The 15,195-nt window shown below is 42.1% G+C and overlaps 1 protein-coding gene across 1 annotated transcript in view; it reads left to right on the forward strand.

Moving 5' to 3' along the window:
• Positions 1-15,195, forward strand: part of RFX7 (regulatory factor X7) — a 53,162-nt gene that overhangs the window by 26,469 nt on the left and 11,498 nt on the right. Inside the window, exons 3-6 of the mRNA XM_075431417.1 lie at positions 4,577-4,659; positions 5,498-5,620; positions 11,774-11,890; positions 14,586-14,670. Coding sequence (XP_075287532.1) covers positions 5,511-5,620; positions 11,774-11,890; positions 14,586-14,670 — 312 coding nt within the window. The 5' untranslated portion in view covers positions 4,577-4,659; positions 5,498-5,510. The remainder of the gene's footprint in view (positions 1-4,576; positions 4,660-5,497; positions 5,621-11,773; positions 11,891-14,585; positions 14,671-15,195) is intronic.

Here is a 15,195-nt window from a genome sequence, read left to right on the forward strand (position 1 = left end):
CTTTTTTACTTCGATTATAGTTATCTATAAATACTCAAAATATGGAAAGAAACATTAAGATCAGTCCATCCTCTCTGAAATAGTCTTGCAAAAAGCTTGCAGCAGTGCCTTTGGCCTTCAGCTTCTCTTCACCAATACTCGAGGACAGAAATAACCTGTAATTCAACCTTCATTGTGGAAATATGAAATAGTTCAAATTTCAGTGCTGTTTTTCACTGTGTTCCTTGGAGAAGTTGTAATTCTGCTAATTGTTCCTTGGCATATTCTTCCTCTGTCTTATTTAACGTTTGGCCTGACTAAATATTTTCTTCTTTAAAACATTCCAGAAAAAGCACATTCCCTGGAGTTTTCCCATGGTAATCCCTTATGACAACTCTAGGATGAAACTTCACTAATGTTTGTGACCTGACAGTAGATCAGCAGTCGGAGAAAACCAGACAGAGAGTGCCAGTCCACCAAGGTCAGGAAACCTTAAATGGTACTCTGTGATTCTGGAGACTCATGCTCCAGTCTCTAGGTTCTCTGGTTCAAGCAGGAACATGAATAAACTCAGGTTTCCTATAACACAGGTGAAGTCCTTAACCACATTCAGTTTGTCTCTTTGTGCTGCGAAAAGTTGCAGTGTCTAGTTAGTGTCTCTCAGAATGGAACCAGATGTCAAAATCTGCTATTTTCATGTTAAAAAAAAAACCCACAATGTTTTGGCCATCCTGGTTTATTTCACAGCTGTTTATTTGCTCAGTCAAAGTGCCTGTTAGAATGAAAAAGGAAGTGGACTCTGTTCGTAGGAGATCCTTGTTCTGTGTCTGTCATGGGCAGCAAAAGGACAGATTATTTGGAGCAGATCTGTGTGGCCGCTGGTAATGCAAATATAAATGGATCTCTGGTTTAATTTTTGCCACATAATTTGTGCATTTCTTTAGTGAACTTTCTATATTTGGTAACTGTCAAAACAAAAGTATCAGAGGTTTCTGTTCCTTCATAAGTTACTGAAACTCATTACTTAACTGTGACTTGAGGTTTCTCATTCTTTGTCCTTAGTTTTTCTGTCTCAGAATATAAGATTACTCAGATAGTTCATGTATTTTTTGGCTAAATTGAAGCCAAGTTGTGGAAAGAAGTATGAACACTGCTTGCTGCCCATCTTCACTGAATCTTCCTTTATTTAATGTGGTTCCAATTACAGGAGATAAATATAATGTGTGAAAACCAAGAGTAGCAGAGGTGGTGCTTTGTGATGGCTTTACACCTCAGTCCTGCAAGCAGTTTAGCGTGCTTATGCATTTTTGTAATGCATCTTCAAGAAATATGGTGTATGAATCGCCTTTGGAGAATTGGGCAGTCTTCACTGGTTTGATAGAACCACTCAGTCAAGATCAGGAAACTTCAAGAAAAATTTTTACTTAGGTCCCTTTGAGTAGGGGAAAAGGATTCCACAGACATTTTAAGTTCTGCATGGGTTTTAAAACTACTGTAGCATAAGCTTTAATGGGCTATGCAAAGGGGAATTTGTCCAGGATCATGCCAGCATCACAGTCTACCTTTTGATGCTGTGACTTTTCCGCTCTATTGACCTATTTTTTTCCACACTCGACCTGTTTGGGGAGTGGGGTGGAGAAAATTTACAGTAGATTTTGTGTTCTTCTTTCTTTTTCTTCATTTTCATATGCATTTTAGCATCTCAGCACAAATAAAAACTCGGGATGAATGAGTAGGCCAGCTGAAATGTTCCTGCACTTTCCCAAATTCTTTTCTGATTGCATAAAGAAATTTGAAAGTTTTGATACTTTGAAGAGTTGTGGTAACAGACTTATTGGTGAATTGACCAGACCTTTAGCACTGAGAAGTGGTGGTTGTTGGCCGAGATTGAAGAAGAGAGTGTACTTACCAAGGTTGTAAACCAAGTTTTAGAGCTCTAGAAACATTCAGAAAAAACAGCTTAAACAAAATACAATGGTTAACCACTTCTAAAATGTGTTTCCTGAATCTACTTGCACTGGCTGTCACACTCCATCCCTTTGCTGCCACTTCTTCAGTTTTAAGATGATTTTCTCTAAACAGATTCTGTCTCCTCTAATAAGCTTAGGTTTATCTAATTATCACCCAGGTAGGATTACCTCCGTGAACTGCCTGCAACTCCTGGCTGCGGGTTAACTCTCCTCTTTCGAAGAGGGGCTTCCCCACAGCCATCGCTGGGAGCTGGAGGACCTGGACAGAGTGTGCTGCCTGGGGCCAGGCATGGCGAGGAGTGGGTTTGGAGTGAAAACAGTGAGATAACATCGCTGTCCAGCTGCTTCTGCGGAGGGTGCGGGAAAGCCCTGATGTTCAGCTGCCCCAGCTCGAGGGGTGCAGTTTTGCTGATGAGAGTCTCTGGCTCGCTTGCATCCTTTGGAAAAAGCTCTGCTAACACCATCCCAGTAAAATTTTTTCTCTACCCATGTATCATTGGGGTGTTTTGCTGTGGTTTTTTTTTTAATTCGGGGGTTTGATGGGCGGGGCCCGTGTAAGCAGAGCCTCCATGGCTCAGGCAGGGCCCTTCCACACAGCCCCTTGCTTCTGCCAGCACACAGCAGAAGCTGCTTCAGCTGCAGTGGGCACTGAGGCTACCACAGTATGTGTTGATGAAAGGTTTAATGTTTCTTCTAAAACCTTGCTTGCTGTGTTGCGCTCCAGCACATTAGATTTTGAAGTGAGAGGTTGTCTTCCACCTCAGTCATTGGGAGTATATTTGGTTTTTTTGCCCAGGGTGCTTTTGACGCATGGATGAGTGCTTGCCATGCACGGTAATCTCACCCAAACTGTGTCCTCTGGTGTGCTGCTTTGGCATTTGCTGTTTAAAACAAAAAGCAGCTAAGTCCCTCGCAGAAGAGGAGGTCTCATAAACATGTGCAAATTTTCTTGCAGTTGTTGAACTTCTATCTTTTCATAAATATATGATTAATTTTCTGTGCATTCTTTCTTTGAAGAACATTGAGTAATGGGTTTGTTAAAGGAAAACCCACCAGAACAAATTCAGCGATCTATGCAGGAAAGCAAGAACACAGAATTGGACAAAACGCACCCGTTAGAAATACCTTTCTGTATCTTTGGTGGTCTGAGCACCACTGCTGCGTAAGCTGCTGTAGAGCTGTGCAGAAATTAGTGTCAGCACATTTCAGGAGTTTGTCAGAGGGGAAAAAAAAAACCACCCAATGTTGTGGTTTGCTGCAGCTTTGTAAAAGCAGCAAATCCCGTGTCTGTTACCTGGCTGCTGCTGGAAGCGTTTCTCTTGGCTCCGAGCGTGCCTGTCACATGGCTGGTGGAGCAGTTTTGGGGTGGGTTGAGATGGGGGGACGTAGCAAGCCCAGCCCCTGTCCCCCCAGGCCCTCCCCCAGAGTCAGGGGTTGGGGGGGGGGGACACACCCATGCCTGGACGCAGAGCTGGCGGCAGGGAGGTGGGACCTCACTGCTCACAAGTACTGCTGTTAATTTTGTGCCAGCTGAAGCGAGGTGGATGTGGACATGACTGGGGTGGGAAGGGAGCCCTGGTTTTAAGTGAAGTTCAGGTTGAGAGTTTCCCCGCTCTCTGTTCTGCTCATTGCTGGAGTAAACAGCCAGGTCTCGCTGCTTGTGGGTCCCGCTCGCTGCTTTTCTCTTCCTTTTGGAAAAGGTTACATTGGCAGTAAGACGCCTGTGAAGGAAAAGAGAATCAACGCAATCCAGAAGCTGTATTCTGAGTTGAAAAGGGATCATGGGAGTCTCTGTCTCTGCACTGGTGGTGCACCACCTCATGCAGTGCTGCTGCAGCATCTTCCTGATGGAGAACCCATTTGCTCCTTGTTGCACGGCTTTACTCCCGCTGCTGCTGAGCAGGCCTGAGCGTGTTACCGCAACTGATTTTCCTCATGTTTCTAAGTCCGTGTAGCTGGTTTCAGATGACCAAAAGCTAGTTTGTATGTAGCAACAACAGGTAAAACTGCTTTGTGTCTGATCCTCAGCTGGTATCCTCTGGAGGAGGAGTTCAGCGTCACTGAGGTTCACGTTAACTGCGTGGCTTCTCTTCAGTAGCTGTTCAATGACTCTGATTTCCAAAGGAAACCAAAATACCATGTACACAGATAGATTTTAAAGCATCTTCATTGAAGTCTGTGATGCTTAACTATTAATACATAGTGGATTATGGGATGATGTCTGACATCCTGCGTTGTTACAGCATAGCTATTTTTGATGCTGTGTTCTCAGAGATGCTTCATGTGTGCTCTGAGAAGATAACATTTTCATGTTACGTGGCTGGTTACAGAAGTGATCCGTTACTGACATTTTTTTCCAGATTCTGTTTCTGTTTTTGTTGCATGTGGATTTTGTAACGGTGACCAGCACTTTCTAGTGCGTGGTGTGTGCAAGTAAAATAGAAAATCATGTTTCTGGTCCCAGACTGGTCACAGTCGCATTCTTTCACAGAAGTAAATATTGTCATATCATTTAGGAATACACTGTCGCATAAAAATTTTCAGCTGTCAAGCTCAACTCTTATTGTTTGCTTTTTCTTCCCCTGCCTCCCTCACCCTTTGTTATCTAAAACACCTTTGTTATCCAGCAAGAAGTTGAGAAGTTTACAGACCTAGAGAAACTCTACCTCTACCTTCAGCTGCCTTCGGGTCCCAACAATGGAGACAAAAGGTATGTGTGTGAGTGTGTGAACGTGAGCAGCTAGTATGGAAAACTTTTTTTACTTCCTGTAGCATTTACCCGCTGAGGAACCATTCACATGACATGTTTGGTAGCAGAAGCAGCCTTTACTAAACATTAAGGACTCTTCTTTTCCTGACGATTGGTTTTGGGTTTTTTTTTTTAACTTTTGAATCTTTAGTACATGAATAGCTTGTAAATATAAACCTCCCAAAATGCAAGAGTCATCAGAGAAAGTGTTTTGCAGACTAAGTGTGATCGTTCCTTTGCTTTTTATGTAGGCAGTGATAATATAGCAACACAAATGTGATGGTGGGGGAAGGAAGGAACTATTGGTATTTCTGGTAACATTTGTTTGACAAAAGGAAGGTCTAGAAAAGCAACATGCAGATCACAACATCACAAATTTAGTATGTGTTCCCAGTAGGATAGTTATAGGCAGACAGGTGCCTACGGGAAGCACTCTGAGCGTCAGCTGGGGAAGTTGGTTGTTTCCAAGGGGCAGCTGGCAAACTGAGTGGGAAAAGCTTAAATGTGGACAGTAAGGAACAGTAATAAGAGGGAAAGTGCGTGAACTCTCACCCATCACTGTCTACTCGCAGCTGTATATCAGTCAAGAACTGGAGTGTGGAGTCTCTGTGTTAAATTGTAGATGAAAGAGGGAGATAACTGCTGCCCATGCCTCAAGCCCAGTAGCTCAACGTGTGAGGTACTGGCCCTCATTGTCTCTGGTGTCCCTCCACCTGTGCAGGCAGACAATTTGAAGTCTTGTGACTGAGGGGGAGCTATGGAGCAAAGTCTTCACTGGCACTGCTTCTTCTTTCACTAGCGATCAGATCTCCATGTCGTCCAGCCGTGCCCAGCAGATGCACGCCTTCTCGTGGATACGGAACACCTTGGAAGAGCACCCTGAGACATCCCTTCCCAAGCAGGAGGTTTATGATGAATACAAGTGAGTGCTCCCAAACTGGACCCATACATACGGCTTTAGCAAGCGTAGATAGTTGTGTGACACTGGCTGTGCAGGTACTCCACCGACGTACATGTGCATATAGCAGAGCAAGGCCTTATGTACTAACGTACCTGAGAACGTACTAGCTACAGTGAGGCAAACCATGTTCGTTATTTCTGCCACTGAAGAAAAGACTGGGATGTTTAAATTGTGCATTACACGTGCTGGAGGAAAGGTACAAGGATTTCTTAAGAAGTAAATATCTGTGTGAATATTGGTTTTGTTTTGTAGACAGAGCGGCACAGGTAAAAAGCACCGTTTACTATCTTGTAGTACTTTGTGGTCTGTTTGCATATACCTATGTATATGACTACTGTAACAAGGGTGAGGGGTTGAATTGTTCCTCCTGGAAATGCAGCCATTTTGTACACAAGATCTGGCCCATCACACCTTTCTTTCCAGAATAATGCATAAATATTGGACCTTCCTGCAGCAAACCTGATTTCTGCAGAGGCACAGTGTATCTGAATATGTATGAAACCAGTAACCAAGGCCGCTGTGAGTCTGTGTTGTCAAGTCTCAAAGCTACCATGTAACAGGAAACTGATTAGAAGCAAGGGAGAGGGAGCTGTCTGACGGAAGTTGGATTTGAATTCATTTACAGAACATTCCCCACGGGGAGGTGGGGGGTGGGTAATCATCCTCAGCCCAGTTGCCTGAAGAGGAATAACAGATTTATGGTCTAGTATGAATATTTCTGTAATCTGAACGATTACAGTAATTTGCAGTGAGCCGAGCCCCTTCACCTCTGAAGTGCCTACAGGATTCAGCCCTTATTAATTGTTATTGCAGGGTTGCCTTCTGCGAATACCTCCTTTTAATTAACTCTCTCTGGTCAAGTTTTTTACTGTGAGCTGAAACGTGATGGCATTCGCTTGCCTGGGGTTGATAAACATGCACACACCTATTTCTGAAATCTGGCCATCGACTGGCACGGTGACGCAGCCTGGAAATGGAGCCAATGGCACAGACGTGCCGGGGTGGCCAATCCCTGAGCAGCAGCCGCTCACGCAGACACAGCAACAGCGGCAGCTGCTGTGCGGGAGAGAGATGGAAGCCTTATTCTTAAATATATTTCTTATTTAATAATTTATGGCCTGCTTCAGCAACAAATCTGCTTGGCTTCCATGCTGTGCCAAGCTGCAGATGCCCGGAAAAATCATCATCTACAGATTGTGGAGTGTGAAATTTGGATGGCTTTTGTATGTAGCTGCATCAAGTATTTGTGTATTGTATTTTTTTTTTCCTAACAAAGTAAGGGTGGTAAGCAAATATTCAGGAAAATATCAAATGTTTGGAATCTGTTCTCCTTTGAAAGCATCTGTTCGGTTTTTAAAACATTCGGTTTCTTTGAATATTTTCGTGAGTTATTCTTGCACACCAAAGGAAGAGTAGTCTTGGAGTGGGAGGTGGGGAACAGCCATATAAATAGGTAAGAGAGCTAGTTTTGGTTTTGAAAAGTCTTTTTTTACCTAAGTGTTTTAAGACCTCTCAAAACTCACTTCTGCCATATTAACAAGTTACCATTTCTCTCCTCTATGTGAAAAGATAGATGTTGCATGAGCTCACAGCGGGCAAACTTGTGCACTCTGCACCTAGAAATCAAAGTTGCAAGGCTTCAGAAGAGTGCCAGGTCATACCAGCATCTCAGTTCCTGCTGTGAATTTCGATCAAAATAAATCTTGAGAAACTACTGGGCTTCTGCATCACCTTTCTTGTGGGTTTGTTTCTATGAAGAGGGAAAGACAGAAGCTTGCACTCCACACAAGTCCACTGTTGGCAAGCATTGACAGTTTTTCCAGCTCCTTCATGTTTCAGTAGCCTTTTCTCACTGAGCTGGTTCAATGCAGTGACTCTTCTTGCTATTTTCTTACTCTTCTGTTTAGTTGTGAGTTCACATCTCTAACTGGATAAAAGTGAATGGATTCATCTGCCTTTTGAAAGGGATAAAATAAATGAAAAATGCATCGTAATATAAGGCAGTAGCACTTGGGAAGATTGAGAGCTTGCAGCTGAATTTCAGAAAGGAGGTAGCTGAGAGCTGGTTCACTCCCTCTTGTTGATGCTGTGATGATACTTGTGCCAACAGAGTATGTTGAGCTATAAGAAGCTGTGTTTCTGCTGGAAGTTCTTCTGCCAGCTTCCTCTGGAGCTTATGGGGGAACAGAATCTGGAAAATATGAGAGCTCATGGGGAGCTGCCTTAGACGTTGTCTAGCCTGCAGAGAATAGATGCTGCTTCCCATCAAACCCTTCCAATGTTTTCTTGTAAGTCAGTTTTACTTGGGTATCTTCTCCCTGTGAGTAAACACCCCACTGGAGGCAGCCAGGTGTAGATTTAGCTGAGTTTAGAGAATTAGTATTTCGAGTCTAAGTGCAGTCCTGTAGTACTTATCCAGACAAAATCCCTTATTTGCCCACGAAATGATTTGTTGAGCCTTCAGTAAACACTTGGGTCTGCTTATCTTGGTTCTACTGCAGTGACGCAAGGAAAGAAAGTCATTCATATTTAAGTTTGGTGCCCTGAAGATTCACATGATCTGCTTAATATAGATTAGGAGGTCTTTGAGTCAATCTGTATCTCTTTCCTTTAGTCTGTAAATCATTAATCCTTACTTTACGGGCTGCTGGGCCACTTGATGCCACCTGACGCTTAGATTATGTGCAACAAGTGTTAAGGATGTTAACCAACAAGTTAGAAGAAGAATATTCAGAAGCTGGCACCCAAGAGGGCAATAGGTATGGCAATACCATGTCTGTTTAACAAATGAAAGACACAAGATACATACTGATCTGGTTTGATAGGACTTAATCGGTGTTGTTATATAAAACTCCCTGACAGGAACGGGATGGGACCTATTGTGTTGTAAATTCCTCCTCTGTCATAAGCAACTATCTCTATATTCAGTTTAAAAGCCGATCAAACTCCCATCTAAAGCAGTTGTTCCCACCTCTGCTGCTGCTCTTGGGATTCTGACCTGCAATTCCATTTCTCTGATGGTTTTCAGACAGCTGGTTTCCATCCTGCCTGATTTTTAGGACTCATTTCTGTGCCAGTGTGCTCATCAGCTTAATGAGAGCCTACCTCTTCCTAAGATTCTTCGCTCTAACCGATTTTTAGAGATCAGTTGCTTTGCTGGATTGGATAAGCCAAGACCTTTGTGTCATTTTGTGCAATAGATTCTTTATCATTTGCTATTCATAATAGGTTATTTTGCCCAGGAAGCCATGTAAGCTGGGCTGCATAGCCTGCCTGTCATTGTTGGCTTTTTGGTTAATCTTTTTTGTGGCTTAATTCAGGTGCACTGCCAGTGTATTTTAGGTCTTGAGTACATTTAATGTGAAGATCTTACAAAAAAAAAAAAAAAAAAAAAAGCCTTTTCGCCTTATCACATAGGGGAGCTCTGTACAAAGGAGTGTAAGCAGCCGTGTCCCCCTTGTCATTCCTGTCTCTGTGTAGACCTTCCCTCCCCCATCCCTTTCCCACCCACCCTTCAAATAAGGAAAACAACTCTGGGCTCAGCGATGTGCCAAGAGTGCAAGTAGCAGAGAGAAGAGCTTCAGGGAAGAGACTCCTGGTCTGTGTTGTCAAGTCAATAAGAGACCACAGATGGACATGGAGGGTTCTCGGCTGAGCCAGGAGGAGGAGGGGCCTTGTGGGATGATCTGTCTGAAAACTGAAATTACATGATAACAATAACAGATCAGAAATCACAAGCTTGCAGGAGCTGCCAGTATGGGTACGAGGGGACTGTGTAACTGCATGTTTTGCTGCTAGCAAGTAATTGTCTTGAAACAGATGTGTTGGACTTGAGGAACTGATTTTTTTTTTCCCCTTTTTTATTTGTTTCTTTTCTCTTAGAGAGGGAATAATTTTAACTTTATTGATTGGTAGGTCCCTAATCCTGTTGTTTGCTGGGTTATTTTTTTTAATTTGTTTTGCTGTCATTGTTGAGTTTCAGTAAAGATACTGCTGACCGTGGCAGAGAAATTCAGAGAGCCCTCCTTTGCGTGCTAGTTGAGACTTAAAAGTCCTGTAATCAGCATCAGTAAGCGACAAAGACCCACCTTTTAGGAATTTGCAGAGTAAAATTAAAAACCATTGGAGCTTGACAAGATGTAAGGGGAAGAAAGGCACACAGAGATCTATCTATTAGATGTAAAGCAATGTCTGATTCCTAAGAGGGTGCAGGGAGGCAGGAGAAGTATTCCTTTGTATTAACTTCAAAGGGAGATAGCCAGATTCTGTGACTGACACACACTGAGATGAAATATGTTGGTATACGAGTTGGATTGAGAACTTCTGGATGTCCCCTCCAGAAACTAGACTAATGGCTGACTGTATACCAGGTTGCAGGCAACATCTCCTGGTTTGGACAGAGTGGCCCAATAGCCAGGGTAAGCAGGTGCACACAGGCTCTGCAGGGAAATGTCAGAACCAAATAGCATGAAAGTTGCTGTTTATCATCATCAAAATCCTGTACATTTGTGATGCCTTCCAAGTGGAGGATACCTACATAGAGCCAAGGTAAAAGCAGCAGATACTTGCTCTGTAATAACTAGTATTTTTACGGAGAGAATAAATGCAGTGGAAGCATCTTGAGAAATAGATACTGCTTTCTGTAGAGCTAGAGTTTTCAGAGAAGAAGTTTTGACTGGCCTACTTGGATGCAAATGCCATTGCTAATTGTTACTGTTTTTACTAGGTAATCCTGGAAATAAAACGTCTGTTTCAGAAGTGCTGCTTTTTCTTTTTCTTCCTTTATGAGCAGAGATTTGTTTGCGTGTGCGTACCTGATGAGAGTAGCAGGTGATATGGTGTATGAAGGTGCTGTTGTTCTGCTCTCCAGCTGATGCCCACAGAGGAGCGTGTACAGTCGCCTTTTGAGAGGCAGGTTGTTTCTGTGTGCTGCTGGTAGGACTTCTCACAGGAAAGGAGGTCGAGTATCCAGTGCCGACTCTGTGACTGTGGCAAGCCTGAATGAGAATGCTTTAATGGTATGTTTTGGGCCTTAGCACGTTAAGGTCTGTGAAATACCACAAGACTCTTGAACAAAGGGCAATATGGCATTCATGTTTTTGCGCAGCCTTACGCACTTGCTGTGTAGGTAAACCTTCCGGGGCGGTTCCCGGTTTTCTCTTCTGCTTTCACATTTGTGATTTTCCGGAACATTCACGTTCTGCAGCAAAATCAAAGATTCTTGTCCTCTGCGTCAAGGGGATACTTTTTTTAATACCTTAGAAGTTGAAACATCTGAGTACACATTGAAACAAAATTCCTTCTGCTGTTTTTGAGAACTGAAGGCAAGTAACAGTGTCTATTTTACTAGAATAAGTAAACTTAGCAAAATAATTACCATTTGTTGCTTTATTCGCCTCTATTATCAAGTTGTACACTCAGCTGCATGAAGATCTATGTTTGCAGAGGCAGCTGAAATCTCTGTTAATTTAGGACTGTTATAAGGATGTCTATAATTTAGCAACTTTCATAGTTCAGTTGTGGTACAGTGGTAAGAGGACTAGGTCCTCAGTACATGTTTATGTTCCACCTATAAAGGTGAAGCTGGTTCCCTGGGAAGGTATGTTCTATGAAATTCAGTTCTGTTAAGCGCTATTAAATTGAGGTTGTGTAGGCAGAGTCTTGCTCTGGTCACTGACAAATCTCTTACCTATGGCTTTTCAAATATTCCTGCAGGACTTCAGGCCTTGCCACACTCAAGCTATACTTCTGTCTAGAGCAATGTCTCTGCTTTTATTGTGTCCTAAAATAAGTGAATTGAAACATACGCTTCAAAGTAAGTTGTGGAGTAAATCTTAACTGTGCTCTAGATAATGCCACTACTTGTTATGTCTCCGCATGACTTGTCTTTGAACTCAGTAGAGAACAAGGCAAAAACTATGGTATTAATAGCTCTGTTTATACATTTTTAATGCATTCAATTCATTGCTGAGAGCTTCATTAATGTTAAATGTGGTTCTAAATATGGATGGGTATAAGTGTTTTCTTTTGAAAACCTTTGATGGAGTCTAGCATGAGGGCTGGCCTCTTGTATTAACTGTGATTCCATTCACGCTTTCTTTGTTTTTGTTGCAGGAGCTATTGTGACAATCTTGGCTACCACCCATTAAGTGCTGCTGACTTTGGAAAGATCATGAAAAATGTCTTTCCAAATATGAAGGCCCGTCGTCTAGGCACAAGAGGCAAATCAAAATATCCTTTGCTAGAACGCTTCTCTGTAACATCTTCTGCACTTGCCTGGAGAACATCTGTCATTATGGCTTAACTACCAGCTAAATGTAGAAGTAATGTTGAATAAAAAATGCAGACACTTTCCCAACATTCTTTAAAAATTTTTAATTGCAGTACTGTTAGGTTGCAAGATATAACTTCAGAAACAAATACTTAAATTTAGGTTCTGACGCTTAGTTGTCACAGTAGCGAGGAATCAAAGAAGTTTTATCATTCATTGCAAAGGGAGATCCTGGAATGAAGGAACTTGCCTTATATATGTGCAATAACTAGTATTTTATCAGTAGTACAGCTCAGTTATCAGAACACTTTTTGCTTCTGTGTTATACTTGTGCACACCAGTAATTTAAAAGTTAGTTGTAAAGCCAAAGATCCTTCTTAAGCTGTGCTACAGAGAATTCATAAAACTGTCTCTCCTCAACCATTAGGAGTGCTTGAGAAAGAAGAGGGAACTGGGAAGTCATCATAAAAGCTGACTTCAGGCTTGGAAGGCATGATCCGAGGCTTCTCCTGCCATCAGAGAGGGGAGACAGCTTCCTTCACTGCGTGGTGCAGGCTTCCTGAGATAGGAAAGACGATTCTGAGCAACAGCTTCTAGGATGGGGAGCACTGTCTCTCTCTCTTGACTGCAGAGTCTTGTTCCCTGTGCCCAGAGTTGGAATCTGCTTCCTTCCCTCCTTTCCTGTGTTAGAGAAATAGTCCATCCCAGAGGGTGTGCAAAAACACTACCCCATTTAATTGTAACTTAATACAAGCCTTAAAGTACTTAAAAAACCTGATGTTGTCATAGTGTAAAAAGACATAATTGTTACAGGCGGAGCGATACACAGTTACATCTTGGGACAGGTTAGTTTATCAATTAATGGGCAGCCACTGTGAAGAATTCAGGGAAAATACTGTGCAAAAGAGTATGCTCATAGCACTGGTGGTTCTGCTGCTGCAGTATAGGGGCAAGAAGCTCTGCTAGGAAAGAAATGCAATAATGAAGTCTAAAGGCTACAAGAATGTGAATTTTTCTCAGGCTTTTTTGAGACTGAGCTGTAGTTCGTCTAGTCTTTAGCATGCTGAGTCTTCCATTAAAAAAAACAAAAACTGTTACTGATTTTTAAAGTCAGTAGTTTTTTCATTAGTAAGAATTTTGTATTTCCAAGTTAAGAATTACACCTTCCCTTGAGAATCGTTGGAAGCCATCATGGAGTAATGTAATGCCTGCTGCATCCCCCAGGGTCGGTGCTCGCTCCTTTCCAATGTGCTGGGTAGGCTAAGCCACTGCAGTAGGCACGGGAGGGAGAGCAGCAAAAGGCCGAAAGTCATCAAGGTGCTTGTAGGCTCTGATTAAAAACCACTCAAAAGAACCATCAGTAATGATACGGACTCACTGTAATGCTGGTCTTTGCCAGGGTCTCACCTGAAGCGTGCAGTTACAGAGAGGGTTAAATGCTAGCGGGCATCCCAGAGTGACTGGTCTTTCATAGAGACAGAAACCTTCCGTGCAGTAGTTAATGGAGAAGTCATGTGTCTGCTATATTGTTTCATAGAATACAGTGTTGGACTATCAAACAGTGGAGTGCAAAACTTAGTAGTAATGTTCTGGATAGAGCTAGAGAAGCTTTAAGGAAGAAGTTGTGTGATCTAATTGTAGCTTGACCCAGGGGATCTCTTTCAGTTCTGTTTCATAAGTTTTAAATTCAGAATGGTTAAAATGTGACCTTATCTCACACTTACCTTAATACCTAGCCTCCTTACATTTGTTTTACTGTAATTATGCTCCTTCCAGGTTAATGCAAGCAAATGCAAAAGCCATGGTCTAGGAAAGAGAAATAGACATATTTACAGAACGTGAAAAATTAGTGATCCTGAAAAGGGTTTCTGTGTCACGGAGAAAAGACAATGTATATGAACTCCCACAGTAATGCTGTGGAGAGGAAAAAAGGCTGATTTGATTTTTAGACCTATAAACAAGGGAGTAGGAGTAATGGAGGGAGTGTAATTTTGTGTACTGATTTAATGAGATCAGTGTAAGAACAAATCTGAGTATTTGCATCCATTTTTTTACAGAAGAAGAATTATCATGGATGGGGAGAGATTCACAAATATTGTGTGACATTTTTGGAAGAAATATCAGCCATTTCATCTTGTCATGGGGAACTTCTTCAATTTGTGGAAGTCCCTTAGGAGAAGGAAATGTCAGGAAATTTAGCAAAAAGAGTCAAAAAAGAACTCAAAGTAAAACCAAAATTTGGGAGCATGGTTTTTAATAGTGATTAACTTTTGAAAATGCATTCTCCATCTGGTTTTAGGCCCATTTTAGGAGTTTAGTCCAAATTTATGTTGATGATTTAAATATCGAGTAGCTGATTGAAACTATTTCGCATGATTAAGTGGTGGTTCTAGGCCATCAAATGAAATTCATCACAGCATCACTTGCTCCTCTGCATGGATGGAGGAGCCCAGTGACCTGCCCAAGAACACAGCCATTTACATAGGCTCTTGCTTCTGGCTGGCTGTGGGACTGTCTTAATGGCAGTAGTTCTTAGATCTGTTGTTGAGTTTGCTTACAAAGCTTACGAGGGGTATCGGAGGAGTTACTGCCCTTCCTTCCTTCCTATCCCCCAGCTTACAGGCAGAGATAATTTAGTCCTTAATTCTTGTTCACATATTGCTACAGTGGACTGAGGAAGAAGGCTTTTGTGCATATGCCAACACTGCCCAACCTTGACTTTCATAAAACTGGAGATGGGGTATGATATGTACTTGCTTATTTATATGTATTTCTGCAAAGTGACATTTATTACATTGGGTTTTTGCCTGAAGTTTTCAAAATAAAGAGCTGTGTAGTGTTTAAGATTGTTGTTTATGATACTTACACTCTGAATCATGTTGTGATGTTTTTCTGTAAAGCTCAGAACGAATTGCAGTGCTGTTAAAAAAACTGATTTAGAAGGTGAAGCAGACTTTCACAGTGTTGCCACCCACAGGCTCTGTCTTTTTTAAATGATTCTGTTTTGGTTTTACTGGGGTTTTTTTAGTTTGGTTTTTTTTTTTTTAAAGTCAATGCTAGGGAAGAGGAACCCCAGTGAAAGAAGCAGTTCCTGGGTAACAGTGGCTGCTGAGTTGACAGGACTCTGGATGCAGGGAGCATCAGGTGCTGGTGGTCCGGATATTAGGGTTCTGTCCATGATTTTCTTCAAGAAATGTCAGCTCCGTATAACGCCTTTGGAAACAACCAGTAGATTAATGTTAAGACATTTCATTTTGGATAGTAG

This window comes from Opisthocomus hoazin, chromosome 10, assembly GCF_030867145.1.
Source record: "Opisthocomus hoazin isolate bOpiHoa1 chromosome 10, bOpiHoa1.hap1, whole genome shotgun sequence".
Taxonomy (NCBI): Eukaryota; Metazoa; Chordata; class Aves; order Opisthocomiformes; family Opisthocomidae; genus Opisthocomus; species Opisthocomus hoazin.